This window comes from Hydractinia symbiolongicarpus, chromosome 3, assembly GCF_029227915.1.
Source record: "Hydractinia symbiolongicarpus strain clone_291-10 chromosome 3, HSymV2.1, whole genome shotgun sequence".
Lineage (NCBI taxonomy): Eukaryota > Metazoa > Cnidaria > Hydrozoa > Anthoathecata > Hydractiniidae > Hydractinia > Hydractinia symbiolongicarpus.
Genome location: NC_079877.1, coordinates 18,759,433 through 18,785,324, shown reverse-complemented (window position 1 = coordinate 18,785,324; position 25,892 = coordinate 18,759,433). Strand labels below are relative to the sequence as shown.

The following is a 25,892-nucleotide window of genomic DNA, read 5'->3' as shown; positions in this document are numbered from 1 at the left end:
CAAATTTGCATACAGGCTGATCACGTGAGTAGACAGTGCCCTAGCGGTTTTCTCTTCCTTCTCCTGAAGCTCTCTTTGTACGTACTCGGCATGTACCTTTTCTACAGCCTCATCGGGAGCCTTGTCGACAAACCCTTTTGTAAATTTTTTCGGCAGATGGTGTCTTTTGCCCTTGCGTAAGGCCTCCTTCAAGGCTTGGCGTTTATCGTTGGGTTTCTCTACCTGTTCATATTCTGCAGAGGCATCGTCAAATACTCGTGCAACCTCTGACATTCTCTTTATTGTATGACGATATCGAAACAAAACATAAGCGATTACGGCATACGGTAGAAGTATAGCGATTAGTAGGCATATGTCCATTTATTCCCTTGCAGACACCAGGCGGTAATGGCCCCTGGCAAGCGTCGTAATTTGATCAGGTTGTACGAGCCTTTTATCGTCTGCCCTGTTTAGTGCTAGCTTGTTCACCTTTTGGGTGTATATTTGGTGGTTCTTGTTTTGAATCAATATCTGGCTTTTATATACGTCAACACCCTCCTCCAGACATCGCCGGTAATCGTGATAAATTTTTTGGTCACGCCCTCTTTTGTAAGGCTGTTGTAGGCATAGAGTTTTGCTCTCAGAGTGATGAACTCCGTCATGATTTTTCCTGCCAGTTCTTTCTTTATCAAGCCAACCCTTTTTTTGTTCTTACCTAGGGGGAGGGGCCTATTATCATCCTTGCTATAGGCATTCGTATCCAAACGGTCCTCAACATCCCGCGCAATGTCACGATAAAAGTCTTCTGTGCAGATGTGGTACACAAAGCTGTCTGTGTCCATGTAACAGAGCTGTAGCTTACTGCCATATTTTGGCTGCATATAGTCGTAGTGGAACTCATACATTACCATTTTTGACATGTCCAATATGGCCTGGCCTATATACACCGGCTTATTCATCCTGACCTCTGTTTTACCAATTTCAACACCTAGGAGGTGCTTACTGAACCGGCTTCCACCCTTGAAATTCGGCTTCATCACAAGGTTCATATACTTGTCCTCGTTGGTAATCAGCTAAATGTTGCAGTGGTTCCTAATGTTCTCCATCGTCTTGCCAAACATCGAGAGGTGCATGAGCTTGTAGAAGTCCTTCTCGAAGTCATTGCTGGCAGCTGTTCTCAGCCTCGTGTTGTGATCTATATACCCTTTTAACATGCCTTCTGGTTGAATTGAATGACCCTTGGAACTTCTTCAGCTCGAACCCATGTTTTATAGCCTCGTGGAGAGCTCTGATATGTACCACATATCCCACGCTTGTTTTTTAAATTAGGTACCAGATTTTCAACCTTTTTAATCACCATGCGTTCCGGTAAGAACGGTAACTTGTTATGGGTATCGTGTAGTCTATCGGGGTAGTCGATGTCAACCTCTAAAATGTAACCATGCTTGTTCTTTTCAACGAGCTTCTCGATTCGCTTTTCTGTAAATGCCTCGACGTTCGACACCCATTTAAAACCATCCGTTGGTAGATCTTGCCTCATGGCCCACCCATAGAGGTTGTTCGCATCGAGGTACTGCAAGGTAGGAGGATTCTTCATCAGAATTATAATGCTATCCCATGTACCTATTATTTGCTTCGGCTTACCGGTGTACAGCCTGGGTTATACCTCCACGGATACCTTTTTCAAACATCAATAGCATATCAGGGACTGTGAGGAGTTCTAGCTTAATTCCGGTATACTTGAGTGCTGCTTTCCATGCCAAGCCGGGTGTGGAGTAGAAATGGGCAGGATCAAGCTTGTAGTTTGTTAGACACACGTCCCGGAACGTTTCAAACACGTCGGCCAATAGCAGGACGTCCGTGGTCAGGTACACATCATGATAGTCGTCCATGGTGACTACATCACCCTCTGGGGTGATACAATTCCATACCTTTTTCGTGTATTTATAATAATAGTACGATATGCCCTTCATGTTCAGCTTGCTGTAGAATGCCTCTTTGGGTGGTAGCTCCACCTCCTCAAATCGTCGCCATCCATCCATATACTCGTACGGGTACACACCTTTTCGAAGCATCAGGCGGAAAACATCATCCTTTTTAATGAACTTTGTCATGGATGGTACGTTTGCCTTTAGTTTCTCTTGGTTTAATTGCTTTGTGGTATTCAAGCTGCAAATTTTACAGTAAAATTTTGCCACATACTCGGCGTCTATACTCTGAAATTCCAGACAGGTATCCGCACAATGTTTACATTTAATACCAGCGGCATTTGGCCCTATTAAGTTGCTTGCCAATTTGCCAGGCTTGAGGGCATGATTCGACAGCTAACGATAAACCTGATTTCGATCTTCTTGTACGTTTCCCCATCGCCGTACCCCATACCTGCAAGTGGTACCTTGATTTTAACATTAAAACTGATATATTTTTCAGTATTCTCAGCTATGCACCCAATGTCCTGGGTGTCGTATTTTTAACCTAATTCCCGTATGAACATGTGCGCGTCGTATCCACTTAGATTGTGGAAGATGACAGTTATGTGACTAGGTATGTTGTACTTCAAAATACAGCTGTTATGCGCCGCGCCTTTATACAGACCCGTATAGTGGCAATGGTCTCTAACTTTGCGGTTATTCTCACAGTCGTCAAACGGCTTTAGGCATATATAACATTCCGATGCCTCGTTGTGCTCCCTCCTTAGAACCTCTGTCAGTTCCAGCATGGGTTGTTGTGGGTAGGTATTATATAACCGCTTCACCTCATCCTCCAGATGGTTCACGAATCGCGTGACACAGTCCTTACCTCTGTAGACTGTTAATGGATCTGGTACACTTCCGTATGCAAATGTGCTATAGGTACACCAGCCCGATGGTACATGCTTGTTCAGCTTTTTCGTCTTCGTTTCCCTGGCATCTTCTACCGGTATTAATAAGCTCTCGAAATCGGCATATATATTATATATACCTTGAATTGTTATTGGCCATTCCTGTAGAATAACCACTTTTCGGACTCGCTTGGCATCGTAATTCTAACCAACTCGTGATCCTTGCAGTAGACATAATGCTTGTCTCTTGATTCAACCGTGTTGAAGGCCTGTAAGCAGCTCAGGCAAAAATGCATCGCATTCCTATTTTTCGATGTCTCCTTGCCTAGGAGTCGCGGAAGACTCTTGACGGCTATGTAGTGGGTCTTTTTGTCATCGGTGATAAGTAACAGATTCGCCTGCTTGCTACGCCTAATGTTGTGCTCCGATCGTCGCAGGATATTGATCTTCTTTCCCATTATGTATAGGACATTCACCGCAATGTCCGAGTTATTCTTTTCAAACTTGGATATATCCTTGATAGTTGTTGGGAACTCTATACCCTCCCAATTGTAGAGGTCTACGTAGGGTCTCAGCTTAGTGATTCTTTGTGCATCTTTTTCAATCCCTGTATGATGTAAGGATGCTATGACGCCCCATTTGAAACACTCCTCATCATCATTTTTTGGATTCATGATGGCGTTTTTCAAAGCTATCCAATTTAGGGGTTCTATATACGATGAACCCCTTGTTAGCCGCAGCTTATGGAAATCTACATCAAGGTGTAGAATTGGACTAATGGTGAATCCACTTTGGGGTAGTGCCGGATGTCTTGATTTGGGCAAGCATCCTATCCAACATGTCGTCTACCTTTACCTATCTTTACCTCAATGTACTCATCGTTAGCCTCCCCCATGTTTGTTTTCTTCTTCCACATGATCCACAGGGACAGCTGTACCTTCGCCGATCCCATTTCCACCACCTGCTCCTCAACCAATGTTTTCACTTTTGGTCTTACCAACCCCATATACCCATCGACGTCGGCTCCTTCTATACCGGGAATGCAAAAACTTTTAAATGCCTTGTGGAGCGCACGAGCGCATATATTCATGAGGTGTAAAATCTTGCCCGGGTTGATCATATAGATGTTGGATATCCTCAAGGTAGTCTTCTTCAGCCTCCTGTTCTACCTCAGCGTGAAGTGTAGGCCTCGCGTTAGCTGTCCTATTATAGAGATCCATCACATTACGCTCAAAGTTCTCTTGATTCCCTCTTTTATAGGCTTTGGAACAGCGTCCACCAGCCAATTATACCATCCCCGCATCTTATCCCCTACAACCGAACGATTTTTTGACAGTTCCTGTCTCTCGAAGAGGTCCATCTCGGATGGGGGTAATACCCAGTTGTGGCATATCCCCAGATGTTATAGGTCTGACTGGTTTGGTGGGTGGTTTCTGTGGTACATTCTCCAATAGAGCAACCAATTCGGCCTTGCGTAACACCTACCTGTAATACCCCTTAATTCCACGACCTTTTGCGATATCGCGTAATTGTTTCACAGTACGTGTGTTCATTCTTTATTGTATGGAAATCATTTTGTCCGAGGATTTCATCACGGTCAAACTAATAGCGCAGTTGTTCACCTCTTTACTGCGCATGTGTTGATTGTTGACGACGTCTTCACTATATAAGGGAATTTAGGTGCGCTCTAGAACTCATTTTAATCATTTGCAGTATGTAGGGACTTTACATTGAACTCCATGACTCAACACTGCTTATTATGGACTTTACACCACTAGGTCTTGGATAAGGACAGCATGATAGGGATTTGTTGTGGTTGACTGTGCGTGCGCATGCGCGAGATGTGCGTTACGCCAGAAGCAACATTTCTCTATCTCTATCTTGGCGGTCAGGAGGGCCGGGGTCATTTTTGTTAACTTCGTCATAGCGCTTTGAAAATCAATAATGGCTACTGGATAAAGAAGCGCTTGAAAATACAAACAAAACTTTACCTTTTCTTCGTCTAATAAATTAAATAGCATCACATACTCCTGATCGACAGGCTTCATAACTAAAAAGAGCTTGAAATCTCCAAAAGTTATTTAAAGTAAGTTAAGCTTTAAAATTTTTAACGGAAAGATAGTTATAGCTAGCTAGCTCTGCTAAGATAAGATAAGATAAGATAATTTTATTAATCAAAAATAGCTGTACAGTTCAAATAATTAAATAAATTTTAATATAAAGAGAAAAAACAAACAAACTATTTTTGAAGGGAGACCTTACCTAATAGCAGAAGCTAAGACGAGGATAAGGCCACCCTTGGACGAGTACAATAGACGGCACAGGACACACAAGACGGCACGAACATATATAATCACCAGATATATTAATGGTTATAGCTCTCGTACTCTGTGCGGGAGACCGGGGTTCGATTCCTCTTGACGGCGATTCAACATGGGCGAGTGAATGTTACCATAGCCCCGGGTTAACCCAAGCCATGTGAGGGAAATTGGGAAGATGGCACACTGTGTGGGCCGTTGGATGTTGCCGGGAGTTGTCTAGTAGAGCGCGGGCCCTAATTGGGTGTGCGTCGCTCAAAATGAGCATTAAATACTCTAGGACTCTCCATCTAAGCCATGCCCCCTCCTGGAAATAATAGACAGGGTATATCCCTCGATATTTGTGAGGCTAGCCATGTAAAATATGCACATCTATCTATCTATAAATGAACCGTGTGAGAACAAAGGGAAAATTTGTTACAAATTAATAAGAGGCAATAAAATATGCTATTCTTGCGGTTGGAATGTTCTCTTTCTTTGCTCTCCAATAACGGTATAAGTGGACTTTTCGCGGTCAAACCTTCACAGTAGAAATCTTAATTTAAAAAGATTTACAAGCAAAACGGCGTTAAAATGTCGAAAAATCTCAAAGATTAGCTAAGCAATATTTAAAACATATTAAAAATTTGACTAAAAAAGAAGAATTCCTTGAAAAATCCAGTATATATTGTATTTATGAAGGTTTCACCACCAAAACATGATTACGGCATTTTTCTATCATTTTATAATGGCTGCTTAATCTGAATACTGGCCCGTGATTGGTTCAACCAGCATTATGACGCGAACCCGACCGCAAGAATCCTTATTCCTTCGTATTTGTCAAAACCTAACTAAATTTATCAAGCCAGGGTGACCACTCCTCCTTAAATTCCTTAAATAACCTTAGAAAAAGAAAATCTCCTTAAAAGTACTTAAATATATATATATACTTAAAAAATTGAAATTTTTGCTATTCTCCTCAATTACTCCTTATTTCTTAATTTTTCTGATCGTAGCTTTTTTGAAAATGTGTACATGGATTGTTCTCACCAGTGAATTAAGACATATTTCTCTGTTACCTAAAATCTTATATTTTCTATCTTTCAGGGCATAATTTATATGTATATTTGTATAATATGTATAATTTTCTTATCATAGAACATAGTATGTAACATTAAAGATATATAGCTAGAGAACTAAAATTGGTTTTCTCCTTAATTATCCTTATTTTTTTATATTTTTATTTTCGCAGAAAAATATCCTTAAAAAATGTCAATTTGTCTCCTTAATTCTCCTTAATATCCTTACTTTTGTTCTCATTTTATTAGTGGTCACCCTGCAAGCTGAAGAAATTAATGTTTTTAAAAATGTAAATATTTATATTTATATATATAGATATAAATTATACATATATAGATGTAAAATTTATGTATTTATAAAAATGATATTTTTAAACCTAAGTACATTAATTGATAAAATAAGAATAAAATTCAACTATTTAGTCAAAATCGTGGGTTTAATATTCCCCTAGATAGTGATTGATGACAAGATATTTTAAAGTTACATAGGATAATGAGGTCAGGTCTTTATCAGAATAGGAATGTTGAAATAGATTCCACTGGGAAATTGCAGTTTTAGATAGGGATTTAATTTAATTCCGTATGTAACGGTATTACAGGCTGGAATTGACAAAAATCCCAAAGTCTAACCTTTTGTGCAATAAGGATGATTTAATTTAACAAATTTGAAAAGGCTTAGGAGATCTGAAGGGAGTTAAGAATTGACAAACTTGTGGATAAAAAGAATGTTTAAGGTTTTCACAAAGTCACAGACTTTAAGCACTTTACCAGTATGGCACTTTTCCCAGATCAGGGGGAGTCTGCAAATTCCAAATTAGTTGAGACTTACCCGGATCGGGTGAGTACTTTTTGTGAAAAAAAATGTTTTGTAAAAGGGCAAGACGCTGGACAAAAGTGCGGGCTGATTTTGTTTATACGAAGTCACATGCATATTTCGTGTCGATTCACTGAATAAAAAAAAATTCACCTGTGAATAATAAGTATATTCTTTTATTATGTGTACAAATGACCGTACATACTAAAAAGGGTAACACCCTAGAACAAGCTAGAACAACCTAAGAACAGCCTGGAACAGGATAGAACAACCTAAGAACAACCTGGAACAAACTGGAATAAACTAAGAACAAGCAAGACTTATCTGAAAACATGGTAAAAGATCATGCTGATAAAGTTAAATTGAGGTAATCCCCTTTGCGTGTTTAGTGAGCGATTGAGGTTATAGCCGTGTACAAAAAAAAATCAAGCCTAAAAAGCACCGTGATTGTAACATCTGCTGAATGAATACAAAAACATGAGTCAGTTGGATCGTCGAGGTAGACAACAAAGTTAATTATCTACATTTAAAGTTTGGCTCCTGTACATAGCTCTTCGACAAAAAATTTAAACGATCTCCTAAGTTTCGAGGAGCTGAAAGGCAGCGATTAATAGCCTGAAATGACAGGGTCACTAATGACGAGGAATAGTCGTAATAACAACATGGCCAGAGATTTGCTTTTGGTTGATGATACGTGCTAACGATTGCACCTACTGTATTGATGTACAGTACAGTCCAGATAAGCGTACGCGTACGCTCAAGTTTCACACCTTTTTCTCGGAGGCGGTAGTTGTTTGTCTTTTGTTCTTATTAATTATCTTGCGAGTCTTGTAAGTCATTAACTTGTGCGTAATAAACAAAAGATTATTGAAGAAAAAATAGCTTATTATAACTGCGCGTAACTATTGTTAAATAGTGTTAACATAACTATTCCAAATAGCATAATTGCAAATGTTATCAACTCTATCAATGTGACACGAAGATCCATTGTTTAATATTTTTATTAAACAAAAGTTTTGCGTGGAAACTAAATAAACTAGCGAGAAGGCATTGTTGGTTGCGCGGGTTGAATAAAGCTTTTAAGCAATAGAAGTTATTATATTTTAACAAAGATTAAAACTTTAATTTTGATAGAAAAGCTATTTTAGATCATGTTTTAAAAGTTTAGAAACGAAATACGGTGATAGAAATGTTTTTTTAAATCGCATTTTAAAAATTTAATAACGAAGAACGGCGATAGGAAAGCTTTGTTAGATAGTGTTTTAAGTATTTAAAATGTTATCAACTCTATCAATGTGACACGGCGAGGTATTGTTTGATAGTTCTATAAAATAAAAGATTTGCGCGAAAACTAAATAGACAGCAAGATGCATTGTTTAAATCTTTTAAGAGATAGAGCCGTTGCGCGCTAGAAAGAACAAAGACAATGTTTTTAACAATAAAATGTAGCGTGATGCTATAAAATGTCAAAAGTTATATTTTTAGATTTTTTTCTTTCTTCGGTATTAAAATTTAATTTGTTTTCGAAATCTTATTGCAAAGGGAAAAGTAGGGTCCCGAACGTAGGGTTTTTCCGTTTGCGTTGCTAAACGTTGCTTTTTATAAAAAGAACTTTTAAAAGTTTCGCATGTTAAAAAATATGTAGAGATAGGATAACGCCGATGTTGGGGCAAGTCATCCCTCATGATCTTAAGGCAATTCATCGTTTAAAATTCAGGCTATTTCTTGGGACATTTCATCCTTCCCGCTCAAAATTGCATTATCCCTCGTTTAAAACTCACGCGAAATAGCGTGAATTTAGGTGGGTTTTTTTGGCCTCTTACCTCTTTGTTATCTTATGTAGCCTTATAGTGTCCCCGTGCATAGGTGCTTATTCGATCATTATGGATAATTCTTTTGTCATCATCTGCATTGAGAGCGAGTTTGTTTGTTTTTATGGTGTGAACATCATGTTTAATCAATCGGAAGGTCATCTGCTCTCGGTAAATGTTCACACCATCGAATAAGCATCTCTTATAATCGTCAAACCCCATGGTCTTCTTTACTACGCACTTCTTGACTCCCTTACACTTTTTGTCCTCTGTTCCGTCTAACTGTTTATACGCATAAGTCTTTGCTCTAAGAGCAACAAACTCCCTCATTATCTTACCATCTAACTCATCTTTCATTAGACCGATGACCTTTTTATTCAAACCTATGAGTAAAGGTCTGTTATCTTTCTTATCTCACGCCGAAGTGTCAAATCTTAAAGCTACATCGTCAGCGATATCTTTGTAGAAGTCGTCGGTTTTGATATGATAAACGAATGAATCTGTGTCCATGTAGCAAAGCTTTAGATTTTCACCATTTTTTAGTCTCATATAGTCATAGTGGAACTCCTACATAACTATCTTAGACAAGTCAAGAATTGCAGGTCCTAGATAGATTGGCTTGTTCAACATGACTTTGATTTTCTGCATTTCAACACCCATCAATGTTTCTGAGAAACAGATGCTACCTTTGAAGTTGGGCTTCATCACCAGTCTCTCATATTGTTGTTTCTTGGTAGCCAAGCGCTTGTCTTTGTGCTTACGTTGGTTTTCCATAGTTTTACCAAAGACCGAATTATTCATCAGCTTGAAAAAGTCTTTTTCAAAGTCGTTCTTTGATTTTGTACGCAAATCTGATGTGAATAACATAATTTTTCTGTCAGAAAGGCATGGAGTTAGCTTTTCGACCCCATTAATCTCCATTCGCTCAGGCATGAAAGGAATATCGTTATGCGTATCATGTAGCTCTTTTGGATATCTCACATCCACCTTGAGTATGTAACCCTTTTCACCGTTTTCCTCAGCCAACATAGAAATGAGTTTAGTCATGAATTTATTAGGATCATCAACCCACTTAAACTTTCCCGTTGGTAATTTTTGAATCATAGCCCATCCATACAGATTGTTTGCATCAAGATACTGGAGATAGCTGGTCTCTTCAGTCGTCTTATATCGAACACCCATATATTTGTTGTTAGCTTTAGCATGTCTATGAACAGCCTGAGTGAGACCTCCTCTAATACCTTTCTCCATAAACAGAAACATATCCATATCATGCAAAAAATCTAGCTTAATCTCGGTCTTTTTCAAACATGCTTGCCAAGCTAACCCAGGAGCAGTGTAAGAATGTGCAGGATCCAATTGATAATGTTTTAGGCATGTTTCCCTAAAAGTCTCAAAAACATCAGCAATAGAACGTCTGTCTTGAGGTAGATATCATGATACACAACCATATTTTTGATTTTCATGTCTTTCCACACCTTCTGCGCATGCACATAATCAGCATCACTGATACCGCTCCTGTTCAACTTGCTGTAAAAGGCATCTTTTGCTGGAAGCTTAGTTTCATTGAACTTATCGAAAGAATCAACGTATTCATATGGATAAACTCCTTTTCTTCTCAATAGTTTGAATTGCTCATCACCCTTGAAGAATTTTTGAAGATTTTTACACTGCTCATCAGATAGATTGTTTACCAACTTATCCAGGCTACTAGCCATGAAACGCACACTATCGATGAATCTCAGTTGTACCCTGAGATTCTTTTTCTCACCTTTCTTCACATATTCACCGACCACAACATCCAGCGAGAAAGAGATTTATTTCTCTTTGTTTTTGGCGATGACGGTAATCTTTTCATCTCCATACTGTTTGACCAATTCCTTGATAAAGAGATGCGCATCGTACCCACTCAGATTATGGAAGACGATTGTGATGTATTTAGGTACTTTATAACGGAGATTACAAGACCGATGTGCAGCTCCACGAAACTTACCAGTAAAATGACAATGATCAGCAACACGCATATCCTGGTTGAAGTGTCTCTTGCATATGTGGCATTTATCTGAATTGTTATATCTTTGTAGCTCTTCATCCGTGAGATCTTGCATTCTTCTTTTTGGAAACATATTGTATAGCCTTTTCACTTCACCTACTACATGATTCACAAAGCATAAAACACAGTCTTCACGGTAAAGCGTCAGAGGGTCTGGAACTTCACCATAACTAAATTTGCTGTAACAACAGAAACCTGTGGGAACATGTTTACCTAGTTTTTCAGTGAATGATCCGCTATTTTTCTCTTCTTCAGGCACCTCTTTTGTGAAAGCTTGGAAATCGGCATATATGATAAATGGGGCTTTGAGCTGGTGTTGACCATTGTTAAATTTAACGGTGCTACCCTCTTTAGGGAGTTGAATCTTAGCAGCATCATTATTCTTAGTGTTATATTCAAAGTGTTCATCTCGGGTTTCCTCACTATTAAAACCTGAGAGACAATTTAAGCAATAATGCTCTTTATGTTCATGTTTCGAGTTGATCTTACCTAATACACCACTCAAGTTCTTTACAGCTATATAATGCCTCTTTTCCTTTCACACAGTAAAAACAAAACAACCGTTTCTTTGCGGTCAAGATGCTTCGACTTACGGCACATATAGACACCTTCTCTCACGTCTTTTGTCAAAACATGCACAGCGATATCAGGGTTTCTTCTCCCAAACAAATCTATTTTATTTAGCGCCATTGGGAAAGATAGACCATCCCAGTTATACTTATCATGCTTCTTAAGGTTTGAGATTCATTCAGGATTATATTTTATTTGCTTGTGGTTAAGTGCAGGGATAATTGCCCACCTGAAACACTCATCATCTTCTTCATTTTTAGGGTTGATTATCGATTTTTTACCGCTGAAATTCTTAGGTAGCGGCAAGTAAGAGCTGCCTCTCGTTAATTTTAGCTTGTGAAAGTCTACATCAATATTTAAAATTTTATCGATAACAAAGCCGGATTGAGGTAACGCACGGTTTTCAATCTGCTCGATTATCTTTATGAACATATTATCAACAATATTAGATACATTGTTTTCATTGTGAATTGTTTCCATATAGCTATTGAACGCCTTATCAACATAGATTGTCGCTTCAGGATTGGATAAATCCTCCTTTCTCTATTTGATCCACACAGTTGCTTGAATTTTTATTGATTTTTTGTTTTTGAGTTGCCTCTTCAGATCAATTAGGATGGGTCAAACCTATTTGAGAAAGAAATCAAAATCCTTTTTTCCATCTGAGTTTATCTTGAACCTTTTGTAAGAACCATTAAACGCTGTTTCAATAGGAGTAAATTCTTTTTCCTCTTTTTCTTTTTCCTCCTCTTTCTCTCCTCTATCCTTTTTATACAAATCCAGAACCTTATCTCTCAGGGTTCTGAAAGCTTTACTCGTTTTCTCCTTAATAGCTTTAGGTACATGATTTATTAACCATTCTCTCCATTCATTCAAGTTGTTTTTTACCTGGGGTCTATTTTTTGCCATTTCTTGCTGCTCAAACAAATCCATGTCTTGTTGGCTAGGAATAATTGTAACAGGTCGGATTGGTTTGAACCGTCTAGTAGATCTTGGCGGTGGAACAGGTTGACCATTCCTCATTGGTCTTTCTGTAGACAAACGAGCTGGTGATCCTGATAATAATTCGAGCAACTCAGCTTTTCTGAGATTTGAGTAGCCATGTAGGCCGCATTCTCTGGCGAGAGCTTTTAATTCAACAACGGTATTTTGTGAAGTCATGTTGGTGATATGTTATTACGATTAACTCTCTTTATATCATTTTCAATTTTCAACCAAAAAGACTCGTAACCTTTGTGTTCTATTTTGTTACTCGTATTTAAGTAACAAAAAGCGAGGTCAATTTATTTTTTGAAAACCCTCTTCCTCTTGTCATTATAGCGTTTTTGGTAGCTGAGATATCTTTCTCTGTTGTTTTGAATCCAGTTCGAATAGTATCTATTACATGCTTGTTTAGTATCAGGATCAACAGTATAAGATGGATCCTTATCATTCTTTTCAAGTACCTCGAGCAATTTAGTTTTGTTCATTTGAGAAGCATATTTTATTTTTCGTGATGCACATAATTTTCTTAACGTTTTGACGTTCATTGATTTGTAATCTGATACGGGAGTATCGTAATGTAATTCTGTTTTGTCAGTCATCTTTATTCCTTATATGTAATCATTAAAAAGTTTTAAGGCACTTTTTGTCATGCTACATCATAACAAAATGAGCTAAATAAACGATGTTCATAAATAAAACATGTCAAACTCTAAACTTCAAGAGATTTATTATCAGTCTCAAAATTTATTGAAAGGACAAAAGGCTGTTCAAAATTTAAGAGGATTTGGCTTCAAGCCAAAGGAAATTAAGAAGTGCTATCAAAACAAGCATTTTGGCAAGTACATTTACCTGCTCCAAAACATGTTGAAAGACCACATTATGAAGTTACTACTCCTAATGATTTACATCAATTCGATTTATTGTACATGCCCGGTGACATACTGTATGGTAATAAATATAAGTACATTTTGTCTGGAATCAATGTTGCTTCCAGATACAAAGTAGCCCGACCTTTGAAGACTAAGAAAGCCAAAGAAGTTGCCGCTTTGATTGAAGACATCTACAAGGTTGGGTCATTAACTTATCCGAAAACTTTCCAATGTGATAACAGTTCAGAATTCAAAGCAGATGTGACAAAATTGTTGGAGAAGCATAATGTTGAAATTAAAAGAGCGACAACAAAATATAAGCATACCCACACAGCTTTTGTTGAGGCGTTGAACAAGATACTTGCTGAAAATTTATTCAAAATACAAGATGCTCAAGAACTGAATGATTCGGAAAAGGTATCATCTACATGGGTTAAGCATTTGTATAAACTGATTGATAGGTTAAACGATACAAAGACGCAGATGATTGGTATGAAACCAAAAGATGCTATTAAAATGAAAGAGGTGCCTCTTGCTAAACGAGAGAATTATCCACCTGAAATAAAATTACCTCAAGATGGGCTTTATAGATATCTATTGCAACCGGGTGAAGAGCATGATGATGGGCGGAGACGAGCAACCGATAGAATATGGTCAAAAAATTCATATCGATTGCGTGAGGTAATAGCGCAACCTGGTAACCGTGTAATGTACTATGTTCAAGACGGACCTAGACAAGCTTTTGTAAAAGAAGAATTGATGTTAATACCTGAAGATACAGAATTACCTCCTGATTATGTGCAAGGTTGGTGAAAAAGGGGCGATACATAAAAAGTATCTTTACTTGTTTCTAGTAAAGATGATTGTGATTTTGTCTTGCAGGGTTTAGCGCCACATAATGTCATAATTAACTGCCTTTCATGATTCTTTTGAGATTGCTTGAGACCTTTTGATCTGACAAAGGCTTCCCTAGAGCCCCAACCATAATCCTTTAATTCAACGCAAAGTCTTGGACCTCTGCATACATAGCTGTTCCAGAACCAACTTTAGACGCAGGTGTGTCTATCCCACCCACAGATTTAACAAGGTAAATCACGTTTTCAGGTAGCTCTCTCCACTTTATGATTGGAACAAATTGTTCCATGTTTTGTTCAAATGTTTCAACTGTTGGAAATTCCATTGTTTTTTTGTCTATATATTTACGATTATATCTCTTTATACCATTTTCAATTATTAATTTTTCAAATTGACGAGCACATGAAATATATGAATGGTATACAAGCACACATTACGAACTTTGTTCTGGATTTAACGTCTTTTTTAGATTTTGAAGTTCTGCCATCAAACTTTTCTCAAACTGATTGCGTGTTTCACTCTCCATCTTTCTATCTGTTGAGGTCATATTTTCCAAAGCTTTATATTATACACCGCCTAAAACCTGAAATTCTTTGTAGGTAATCTTTCCGTCATTCAATGCTTGTGAGATACTGGTTTCAAACACAGCAATCGCAGATGTTACAACATCATATAATTTCATGGCTTTGTCGAGTTTCTTTTGGTATTTTTTAATCAACGCTGTGATAATGCCAGTGGAAATAGAGCCGGCTAAGGCTACGCCACCTAATCCAACAGAAATGGGAATTCCAATAAGAGTAGCGCCTGTTGCTATTGAACCAATACCAGAGCTAAATAAATAAAATGACAGATATTGACATTGACCCTTTTGGAGAACACGGAAAACCTGATGAGACAACAGATGAGAAGTTTCCTCTCATACCCACTGGAGACCGTACGGGTGTACAAATACATACATCAGGTGAAAAAGAAACATCATTTGGAGGTCTCAGTCAAAATACTAGAGTTTTGCAGGAAATAGTTGAATAGATTATCTGAAAGATTCCAGCCAAAACCTGAGGTGTTATATATCGACCTGTTTGAAATTAGAGATTGTGAATTATACTACAAAGACAGTAGCAAACCATTGACAAACAATGGAAGACTAAGGGCTACTGATACTATAGCAGAAATATTAGGCAAGAGAAGGCTGCGTAATTTAGGGTTTGATATACCTAAGAATAAGTTATCTGCACGACAAGCAGCTAAGCTAAACAAAATACAAGAAGAACTACCTTTATCGTCTAGAATAACAAATGCAACTGACATTGAGCTGGATACAATTATTGAAAACATAAGTAATAGTACAGAAGATCTGGTTCGCCAATCATCAATCGATCATGAAACAACTCAGACTGATGATCTATTTAAATATCCTGTGCGTGAATTGTTAGGATTGGATAAAGCATTGAAAAACATACGAGGAAATTTTCAGGATGAAGTCGCAAAAAAGATTCAGCTAGAACAGCATATTGATAGAGAAAAAAAACAAGTTGGAACAAATGGAAAACACACCAAATATGACTGAGGAACAACAAAATGAAGTCAAAGAAAAGTTGAAAGGTTTGCAAGATGAGTTGAAATCTCAACAAGAGAGTATCGATCTTCTCAAGGGTATATTAAACAGTCAAGTTACAAGCGTAAGAGAAACCATTGCTAAAGTCCTCAACAAAGATACCACATTGGGTGAAAAGATACAAACACTATTCCTTGAACAAGGTATCACAATCGTTAGCCTTCGGACAGCCTTTGGCATGGCTATTGGTGTACTTGTGGAAGCTTTGTTACCAGGAGGTGAGGGGTCGACAAGTCACTCATAAAATCCTGACAAAGGTGATGATAAAAAGGACGGTGCAAAGCAATGGATAAAAAACAAGTTGAAGGCGTTGGGGTCTCTCTTGGGAAGGCTGGCAGGTAAAGCAGCAGAGGCTTTACCCGGAATAATAGGTTCAATGGTCTCATGGCTACTCAACAGAGGGAAAGAAGTGGTAGGTTGGTTGAGTCAAAACCTGTGGGCTTTGATTGTAGGGTTGCTCTATACATATTTAGTAACGAGAAGGTAAATGTAGATAAATATGTTACATGATACATGTAACATAATTTTTGCTCCCCCTCTTTATCTTTTAAAATACCACACAATTCCACCAATTCCAAGCATACTCAAAGTAATAAAAGCCAATTCCCTTTCATGATGATCATGACTCGGTGTATAAATGTCGCTCAATACAGGCTCCCGTGGTAAAGGTTCAAGATGTTTACCAAATACCCTATTGTATTCGCGCATTGCATCGTTTAGCTCTATAAATTTTGAATCAGCCTTTTTTTAAGCCTGAGCTGCTTATTGATAAAGTCTATTCTCTCTTGTCTTTTTTGTTGCCATTCAATTTGTGCTTTTTGTAATTTTTCTATGGCCAAATCATGACGTTTTCTTTCCTTATCGATTCTGTCTTTAGATAAACTTGAAAACAAATAGCTTCAACCTGCTCAACGAATGACATACTTTCTTGGGTGTTCCTTTCTCATGACTAGGCACGCGTGTTTACCAGCTTTTAACCTTTCCTTAACAGTCTGGATCTCTGATCGTGATTCAATGACATCATTCTCTTCATGAATCGTTGAGAGATCTTGTCTGTCTTTTGGATACCACACATATAACATTTTAGCTTGCCGTCGTAAATTTTTAGGTATAGCGGTGTATGATTGTGTAAGTAACCATACCGAATGATTTCGATGACGACCCGAGATTGCTAGTTCAAGCAAAGGCTGTCTCTTTTTGTCCAATTTTTCATCAGCGATGATATCGTCAATCAAAAACAAAGTTTTGTATCCAGCACAGAAAAAGTCCATTTTCCTAATCCATTCATACAAAGATCCTTCCGGCTCAATTAAAATCACATAGCTGTCAGTCCAAAACCATTTTTGTTCTCTGTATGTTTGATTCCATCTTAATGTTGGACATATAATCACGATGAAATCAAAGTGATCAAAGTATTCATTTTCTAATAATTTTACAACACGTTTAGATTTTCCACAGCCTGTAGGACCAACGAATAATGCGGTGTGAGGCTCTTTCATGTAAAGGGTGTTACTTTGTTCCGCCATTTTACTAATACAAGACAGACATAAATTCACCGTTTTGAATGTTTAATTGAGCATCCATGATTAAATATATATAAGCGTTTAAGGGGCCTTCAGTTTCAGCGGTCTTTTCAATTTGTAAAGTGATGCCTTCACTTGCATTTTCAATCTGTTGACCAGTCCCATGCAAAGCATTCTCGTCAATTGTTCTGAAATCTAACCACAGAGCATATTTGTCTGTCAAGTAATCAGAGACTTTTATATTGTGTAATTGCAAATGTTTTTGGATTTCGTTGGCATTGTTATCTTTTGGTTTTCCTTCAGAAAAATACTTGCAAATCTCTTGATAATGTTTAAACGGCTGCATCCCTTGAGCAAAAAGTTGGTTAGGCTTGCCCTCAACGATGACAGATACCTTTTTTATTTTCGGATTGTAGAATTTACCGGTATCTCATTTGTAGGCTTGTTCGTCTTCAAACAAAACCAAGATACCCTTCAAAGATTTACAAGGGGTATTGAATGACCAATTCCACGTTGTGTCTGACTTGTTTACTATAATTTGCCTGTGTCTCAAAATTCTATTGTATGGTAAAGCCATGTTTTGGTATTCAAATGCAGTGTTTCTGACCAAAGTGGCTTGTGTCACAATCTCATATTCCAAAGATATATTAGGGATTTTATATTTAGCGTCCGGTGCTGGTGCTGCTGAAGCTCCCGAAGGTTTGGCTGGAGTTGATAATATAACCTTATCATAATTATTAAATGTGATCTCATAACATAACCTATTCCCTAATCCGGCTTGATAATATGGGATCGTGCTATCTAACATTTCAAAATCGAGCGGAATGACAAACTTGTTTTTGTATGCATCATCTTCAATTTCATACAGTTTTCTGTACACCCCTCATTGAAGATGATACCCTGTCTTATTGCATTTCTTTTTTCAGACTTGGTTAGCCATAAATCTCTGTAGCACCCAAAAATGTCAAAGTCAACAATGCTCAAAATCTCGTTACCCTCAAACTTAACAGCCAATTTTTTAACAATCACTCTTCCAATGTTACTGACCAATGTTCTTTTTGTGTCTGCTTTTGACTCGAGTTCAATGTCAAAACTTAGTTTCGCCGTCCCTGGGATAATAACGTCATCACTACCCAAATTGGGAAACCTAACCAACAATAACTGATTTTGATCAATCTCACTTGGATTGTGTGTGACAATTACTTTTTGACGAGAGCCTTTTACACCACGAGCAGTTCTAAGTGAACGTTCAGGATTTAACCTTTTTCCATATTCCATGTTTTTTAATGGGGATAAATAATTTATTATTACTTTATTTTACTTTTATTTTGGTTAGCGAATGTGCAAAACAATGGTTGTTCCCAGGTCTTCTTTTAGCAAATTGCTATGCTGATCTGTGATTTTCAACATGAGAGACTGAAATACACCATTTTTTAATTTTTTGTACCAAGGGTTTTTTTAAGGCTCAACATATTTAGTGATGGGAAAGGTTAGTAAAATATCACTTAGCTTTCCATTCTCAAGATTTTGAGTGTTGTCGAGTTCAGAGAGATGCAAATTAATTTTGGTTATTTCAGCTAATGTATTGGTCTTGATTATTCGAGGGTCTTTGTCTAATAAGGTAAGTTCTACATTGCCTGCTAAAAATGCCTTCAATTCTCTGCTAGTGTATTTTCTTTGTGGTAGCAACTTTTCGGCTTTTCCATCTCCGGCAGATAGAGTCACTTTTAGGGGAGCCGTAATTTGATAGGTAACATTGTCTGCAAACATCTCAAGCAATGCAATTTTTTTTGAGCCATCCATATTTTGAATGGGGTAAGATAGATATATGGTCTTCTCACCCCTTACGACATTTGCTGTGATATACATTTCTTGTATTAGAGAATAAAAGATAATATTTAAAATAATAATGGGGAACATTTTTAAATATGATCCTAATGCGCTTTATAAGCCAAATGGGGGACAAGACCTTCAGATATTGGATGGGAAAGATTTATACAAACAAACAATTATTGTCTCTAAAAATGGTTCTTTTCCTGCAAGCTTTCCCAATATTTTTACTAATTACGAAATGGATGAAAACAAACAACGCATGAAAATTTGGCAGGAACAACCATTTAAATTATGGCAAACCCAACTCAATTTTGTCACTTGGTGTGCTTCAAGTGCTTGTGGAGTCAGTTCTGAACACCTGAAAGAAGGTTGCTCTACTCCTATGATTAGATCAGTATATCGTTTTCACGTCTATTATCACATTAGACGAATCATTAAGCGCTTGCAGAAACCTCTGCCTTTTGAAGATAGTTTTAATCAATATGACAATCCTTATTCAAAAGAAAAATTTCTAAAAATCTGTAGTGAATATGGTGTTGATTCTGATTCTATGAAATACAGAGGCCAATCCAACACCAGGTCTAAGTTATTTCACGGACGACTCCATGACACAATGGATTATAGAAAAACCTAATGGCTTTACAAAAACAGGTCTTGTAAAAATTTCAGACAGTGTTAAAGCATATGCTTATCTTGTTCTTAGTTCGCAAGCCTCAGCTCGTTCTTCTATCTTAGGTAATAATTCAAGCGCTTTGACAGCTCAAAGAGTTTTTATGAACAACTTTGAAGACATTGTTAACCGCAGAATTGATATTCAAGAGGACATTAAATGTTATCAGGATACTTTAAATTACGCTTCAAGCAAAGTTGATTATTCAGTTGGACAAGGCATTTATATGTTACCTAGTGACATGAATCTAAAAAATCAAGTCGGGGGTTTCTGGTTACAATAACAAAATTCTCATATCTAATGAGAACTTGAGCCTCGGGAGAAATAAAATGGATAATGTTATGCAAGAGCATCATATTTCAAACAAGGTGACTAGCACCCTAACACAAACAAAAAATAAAAGTTCACAAAAGGAAGTTCATCACATAGAACACCCAAGAGTGAGTCAAACAAATTCACCCCCATCTCACGAAGAAGAAAAAATTGTTTTGATTTTAGTGATAACAACGGCTTTTAGCATATGGTATGTGTTTAGATGACCTTGTTTGAAAGAAATAAAGAATGACGTCAATCAGATGTCAATCATACTTAAATAACAAAGAAAACAATGCATTCCTAGCATACCAAATCTCCTTAGCAACGAGCACTTTCGATTTTAACTTTTCTTAAGTAAACAACTTTCTGGTATGTAAAATCCTATTGTTATAAGTGTTTGATTGACAGATGGTTTAATTATGTAACAAAAACTGCTTATGTGTTGTTATTTGAGAATTTTGTTTTGCAATACAAACTCGCTCTCAATGCAAATGATGACAAAAGAATTATCCATAATGATGGAATAAGCACCTATGCGGGGGGACACTATAAGGCTACATAAGATAACAAAGAGGTAAAAGGTAAGAGGAAAAAAAAACGCTATTTCGCGTGAGTTTTAAACAAGGGATAAAGCAATTTTGAGCGGGAAGGATGAAATGTCCCAAGAAATAGCGTGAATTTTAAACGATGAATTGCCTTAAGATCATGAGGGATGACTTGCCCCAACATCGGCATTATCCTATCTCTTATGTTTCGACGATAAAGAAATATTATTAAAAGTTTTAAAAGTAGCATTAGTTTTTTTTAAATATTTAGATCATTGGATTTGTTGTTTTTTAAAAGAGCTTATGTTTTTTAAATAAATCGAGATTAAAATCGTGTTACTATAATTAGTTTTGTTGTTAAAAAAAATAAAAATTCAATGGCCTTCGCGTTTAATTTATTCTCGCACAGAGTATTGTTTTTAAACAATGTTTCTTGCTATGCTTTTGCTTTTAACACGAAGCAATTATTTTCGCGCAATTTGAAAGGAACTCACTATCCTATTGTTTTTTTTAATGAAAGCAATTATTTTTGCAAGTTGAGTGTACGCGTACGCTTACATCTGGACTGTACTGTAGTCCTTATTAATGGATGTGTATAGACACGTATCCACCCACCCCGTTTGTTTAATGCTACAAAATGCGAATATTCGAAGAACTATTGTAAGGCAGGTGAGGCTATGTGGCATCACATGTAAAAGACAATGACTGAAGTTTTTTAGGTAAAGCCTGAAAAATTAATATAGTGACATTCATCATTCTCGGCTTAACGTCCGTTTTCCATGCTAGCATGGGTTGGACGGGGTATATTAATGACCCTCTTCCAATCAGTTCTAGACTGTGTTAGATCTAAACTCAACTTCCTCTGTATCAAGTCTGTCCTTATAACCTCCTGCCAAGTCTTTCTCGGTCTACCTCTGGGCTTTGCCCCAGGAACTATCAAGTCTCTACACTTTCTTACCCAATTATCCTCCTCCATTCTTTCCAAGTGCCCCAGCCAATTCAATCTTCTTATCTGGATAACATCTTTAATTCTACGGATACTTAGCCTGCTTCTTAGCTCATCTGAACTCTTTCTGTCTCTCAGACTGGCGTTACACATCCACCTACACATTCTCATATCATTCCTTTCTAAACGGTCAAGATCTTCCTGCTTCACTGCCAATGTCTCACTACCGTACGACATAACACTTCTTACACAGGCCTCATACAACCTATACCTTTTACCTCAATTGACAAGACTCTGCTAGTCAACAAAGAAAGTAACTCTCTGAACTTTTTCCAAGCAGAACCTATCCTGCAAGTAACACTTCTTTCAACACCCCCTTCACTGCCCAACATATCACCTAAGTAACAAAAGTTCTCAACTATCTCTAACGAGCCACTGTTGTACATCATTAAAGCTGGAAATACCTCATTCTCTATAATCTCACCTTTGCAACGCTTGCATACAAACTGAATGTCAGCTCTTAACCTTCCACCAATACTACTGCACTTTTTATGTACCCAATACTTGCAAGTCTGACAAAAAATTGAGTTACTACCAACCCCTTTCCTGCAAACTCCACAAAGCCACTTTCCAACAGACTCCGAAAAAAATATGACTTAAATACTAAATATACCCTAAAGGCAAAAGTATTCGCGATTTTGAGATTTTTTACCATTTTTGCAAAAATAAAAACCGCGAAAAAATCCTTCTTTTTAAAAAACATTTTGTATGCCTTTTGCTCCCTATTTTGTTTAAAAAAACTGTACTAATTAACAATCTAAAATTCTTAAAAACACGAAAAGCTTTAACGAAATTAAAGACTCACGAAAATTCTGCCAAATGTATCCTTTATCAGAATTAAACAGAAGTGTTTTATACTAGAACACAACAGGTAACAAAAAATTAGCTATTAAAAAAACACAAAAAACTTTTCTCTTTCTACATTTCCCGAATTAGATGATTTTTAAAATTTTGGAATTTCGATGTTGTGACTTTTGAATTTTGGAATTTTGATGTTTTAAAATTATTGAGCATCAATGAATTAATGAATGTATAAAATTGCAACTTTATCCAGTAGGGAAGTTTAAAGTAAGTTTTTATAATATCACATCCATTTTCTTTCAACAAGTTGAGAAAAAGCTGCAGCAGCATCAAAGAAAACTAATTCGGGAAATAATGTATATTAAATTAAATACGTTGAAAATAGAGGGAAGAAATTTTCAACGCCAAAAAATCATCTGTGAAAATGAACAATGTTACAACCTTTGTCCCTCAAACTCTTCTCAGCAGTGGATGGCAATAAAGCTAAAGTTCTTGCGGGTACATCAAAACTTTCAAATGAAAATTTTGATCATACTTCTTTAAGCAAATAGTGAGTCAATAAATATAAACATTGCCTGAGTATGCTACTTTCTTCCCATTTTTGTCTGTATATACCTTCAGTCTTACAGCTGTAACACCTTTTTACAGCCTTAGGGCAATCCTTGCATCAGCATTGCAGATTTTTACTTGTGCGACTGAAATCTCGTTACCAGTAACCTTGACATGATACAACCGTTTTGGAGATCCTCTTTTATTATAAGTTTCGTTATTATCACTCTTCGCAACTGCAATTGACACTTTGTTCACATCTAGTGTGCATACATAGTTCTTGCGGATACCATGTGGTCGCTCTTTCTGTTCATAATCCTGGGGATTTTTTAAAAGAATGTTTATATGGTTTCAGCAGAGAGGTCTCCATCACTGATGGCATCGGGAGCAGCCTTCATGTCACACGAATTTTGATTTTCTTCATCACTGTCAATTACTAATATTGGTGCATGCGCAAAAACGCTATAAGTAAATAAAAAAATTAGCACAAATGACATAATGTAGAATGAGCATATAACGTTTTTATGACTTACCTTGAAGAATGAAAGAGCAATCAACTTACTTAAAAAGATCTACAAGTTCTTTTTATAAAAACCTATAGTGTATAAGAACGTCGAGGGTGCGATTCTGCAAAATGTTAAGATCATATTAAGAACGTACTCAACCTGAATTCCCTTTTAAATTATAAGAACAATTTTATAAGAACAATGAGACTGAGAATTGCTGAAAAATAAGAGTATAGCTAGGCTGAATAAGTGAAAAAAATAAAAACACTTCAGGCTGAAGCCAAATTTCCTGGTACTTATAAAAAAAGTGTAATGCGAGTATAGAATTTCTAAAACTACTACTATTTTGGAACAATTATTTTTTCTTTTTAGCTACTACACTTTTTTGAGTAGTAAAAGTTTCGCATAGTCACAATAATAAATTTTGTGAAAATTTCTTCCTTTTGACAGATTTACCCATGTATTCTGTTTTTTCAGGGAAAATAGAATGTCAGTATAATTTCAGCCTTGTCATTGTTCTTTTTTGGTTCTTATTTTTCAGCAAATCTTGGCCTCATTGTTCTTATAAAAAAAGTGTACCAGACATAATTTTTTACAATTAAATAACTTCGACACACTTCTGCCAATCCTGTATTCATCATTATCCATAAATCTGACCATAAATTCGCCTTTTTTGTGGAAAAAACAAATAAGAACATTTGAGGTTGAAAAAATTTCTGCCGAAAGTTTTTCCGAGTTAAAGTCACGAATGAAAGAATAAGACAGAAAGAAAATGAAACTTTGATAAAAGAAGCGGTAGAAATAAAAACAAACCTTTGAAATGGCTTCAAATCTTCATCATCAGAAGACGCCATTTAACTAAAACTGTTTTAAAAAACCTTGGATGCTTGTTAATAAAATGGGTATCGAATGTGTGTTTCCGACATCTCGCTACAAAATGGGTGACCTGGTTTCCATTCATTGTTGTTGTTTTTAAATGACAGGCGTTTTGAAAGGTTTTTTTACTTAAAGACAAAAGTTATAACTTTTAACCACCAGTTTCACAGAAACATCAGAGAGCTGACAGTAAACGAAGAGAACAACCGGAGAACCGGCAGCGAATGAAATGTGAATTCTGTGCGGAATAGCGTAAACGCTCTGTGTTTTGAAAACTGATTTAAATGAAGAAAAAAATTAATATTTTTCCTTTTTTCAATTCATTTCAACCATTTCAAATGTGGCGAGACAGAAAGAAGTCGATTTCCTTGATGCAGCGAACTGTATCGTCGTCAGACCAGGGGTTCACATAAAATGGTGAAATTCAATATAATAAAGAAATGCAATAATTAGCTATTGTTGTAGCTAAAAGCTGATATTGGACTTTAGGGGTAGAAATACCGGGACGGTTATTGCTGTTGTTGTACTAAACTAAGGGAATCCCCCATAACTTGGTGAGCGGGAGCATGGCAGAAATATTCTTGTAAGAAACCCAGATTTATTTACAGAATCGATACAGAGATAGTCTTTTATTTTCGGTTGGTTTATTTAGATTGTTCTACGTTGTTCTAGCTTGTTCTCAGGTTGTTCTAGCTTGTTCTAGGGTGTTTCCCTTTTTAGTATGTACGCCTTTTTAGGTACAACTTGTTATTTATAGTTCTCCTTCAAAAATCTGCTGATCCCTCTTTTACCTTTAGTAACTAGCTAAGTAAGAAATCTATTAACATGATGTCATTTATTTTTAGGCAATATCAAAGATCGTTTGCTTGTGAGGCAATAATGAATGCACCAGAATCTTTTGAGCCTTTTTTGTTGTTGGGTGATGAAAAAAAAATAAATATTGTGAAAGATACTAAAGTTCCAAATGCTGCACATTTCACTGTTATGAAAGAGGATCACACATTGGGTAACTTGTTACGTGCACAACTGTTAAAAGATCCACAAGTCATATTTGCTGGCTACAGAGTGCCACATCCACTAGAACATAAATTCAATTTGCGAGTACAAACAACTCCAGACTATAGTCCTCAAGAAGCATTTACAAGTGCAATAACTGATCTTATCAGTGAAGTTTCGTTGTTAGAAGAACGCTTCCGAGCAGCTGTAAGAGAAAAGAGAGAAGGTTTAGAGTGATAATCATGCGTTATAGCAATTATGTTATTCATTTTTAGATTTTCTTGTTTGCAGCGATAGTCAAAATATTGTTAACAAATAAACCAAAGAACAGTGAAGTCTTATTATTTATAAAATATTACTTCAACACTATTCTTATCATGTTATCTTTAGCTAAATGAAGTTTTCAGTAGTTTTTAATGTGTGAGTAAGGGAAAGAAGTTCTAGTATTAAAAATCGTGAGACTAAAATTGAATGATGGTCAATGCATTGACATAGTCATAATCTTATATCATCTAAAAAAACGCT

The 25,892-nt window shown here is 36.6% G+C and overlaps 2 protein-coding genes across 3 annotated transcripts; one reads left to right on the top strand and one right to left on the bottom strand.

Annotated features, from left to right (window-relative positions):
* Positions 1–503: 503 nt before the first annotated feature.
* LOC130636913 (uncharacterized) lies at positions 504–3,806 on the bottom strand. The gene is made up of 7 exons (XM_057446763.1): positions 3,656–3,806; positions 3,010–3,551; positions 2,472–2,962; positions 2,240–2,374; positions 1,720–2,148; positions 1,196–1,634; positions 504–1,052 (listed from the first exon to the last, which is right to left on the bottom strand). The coding sequence occupies exons 1-7, from the start codon at positions 3,804–3,806 to the stop codon at positions 504–506; spliced, it is 2,736 nt and encodes a 911-aa protein (XP_057302746.1).
* A 918-nt stretch (positions 3,807–4,724) lies between these two features.
* LOC130636106 (DNA-directed RNA polymerase II subunit RPB11-a-like) lies at positions 4,725–25,736 on the top strand. 2 transcript variants are annotated; one of them, XM_057445721.1, is made up of 2 exons: positions 4,725–4,886; positions 25,217–25,736. In XM_057445721.1, the coding sequence occupies exon 2, from the start codon at positions 25,251–25,253 to the stop codon at positions 25,602–25,604; it is 354 nt and encodes a 117-aa protein (XP_057301704.1). In that variant the 5' UTR covers positions 4,725–4,886; positions 25,217–25,250; the 3' UTR covers positions 25,605–25,736. The 2 variants fall into 2 exon arrangements, with proteins under 2 accessions (XP_057301704.1, XP_057301706.1); XM_057445723.1 differs by lacking the exon at positions 4,725–4,886 and adding an exon at positions 20,556–20,669.
* The last annotated feature ends 156 nt before the right edge of the window (positions 25,737–25,892 follow it).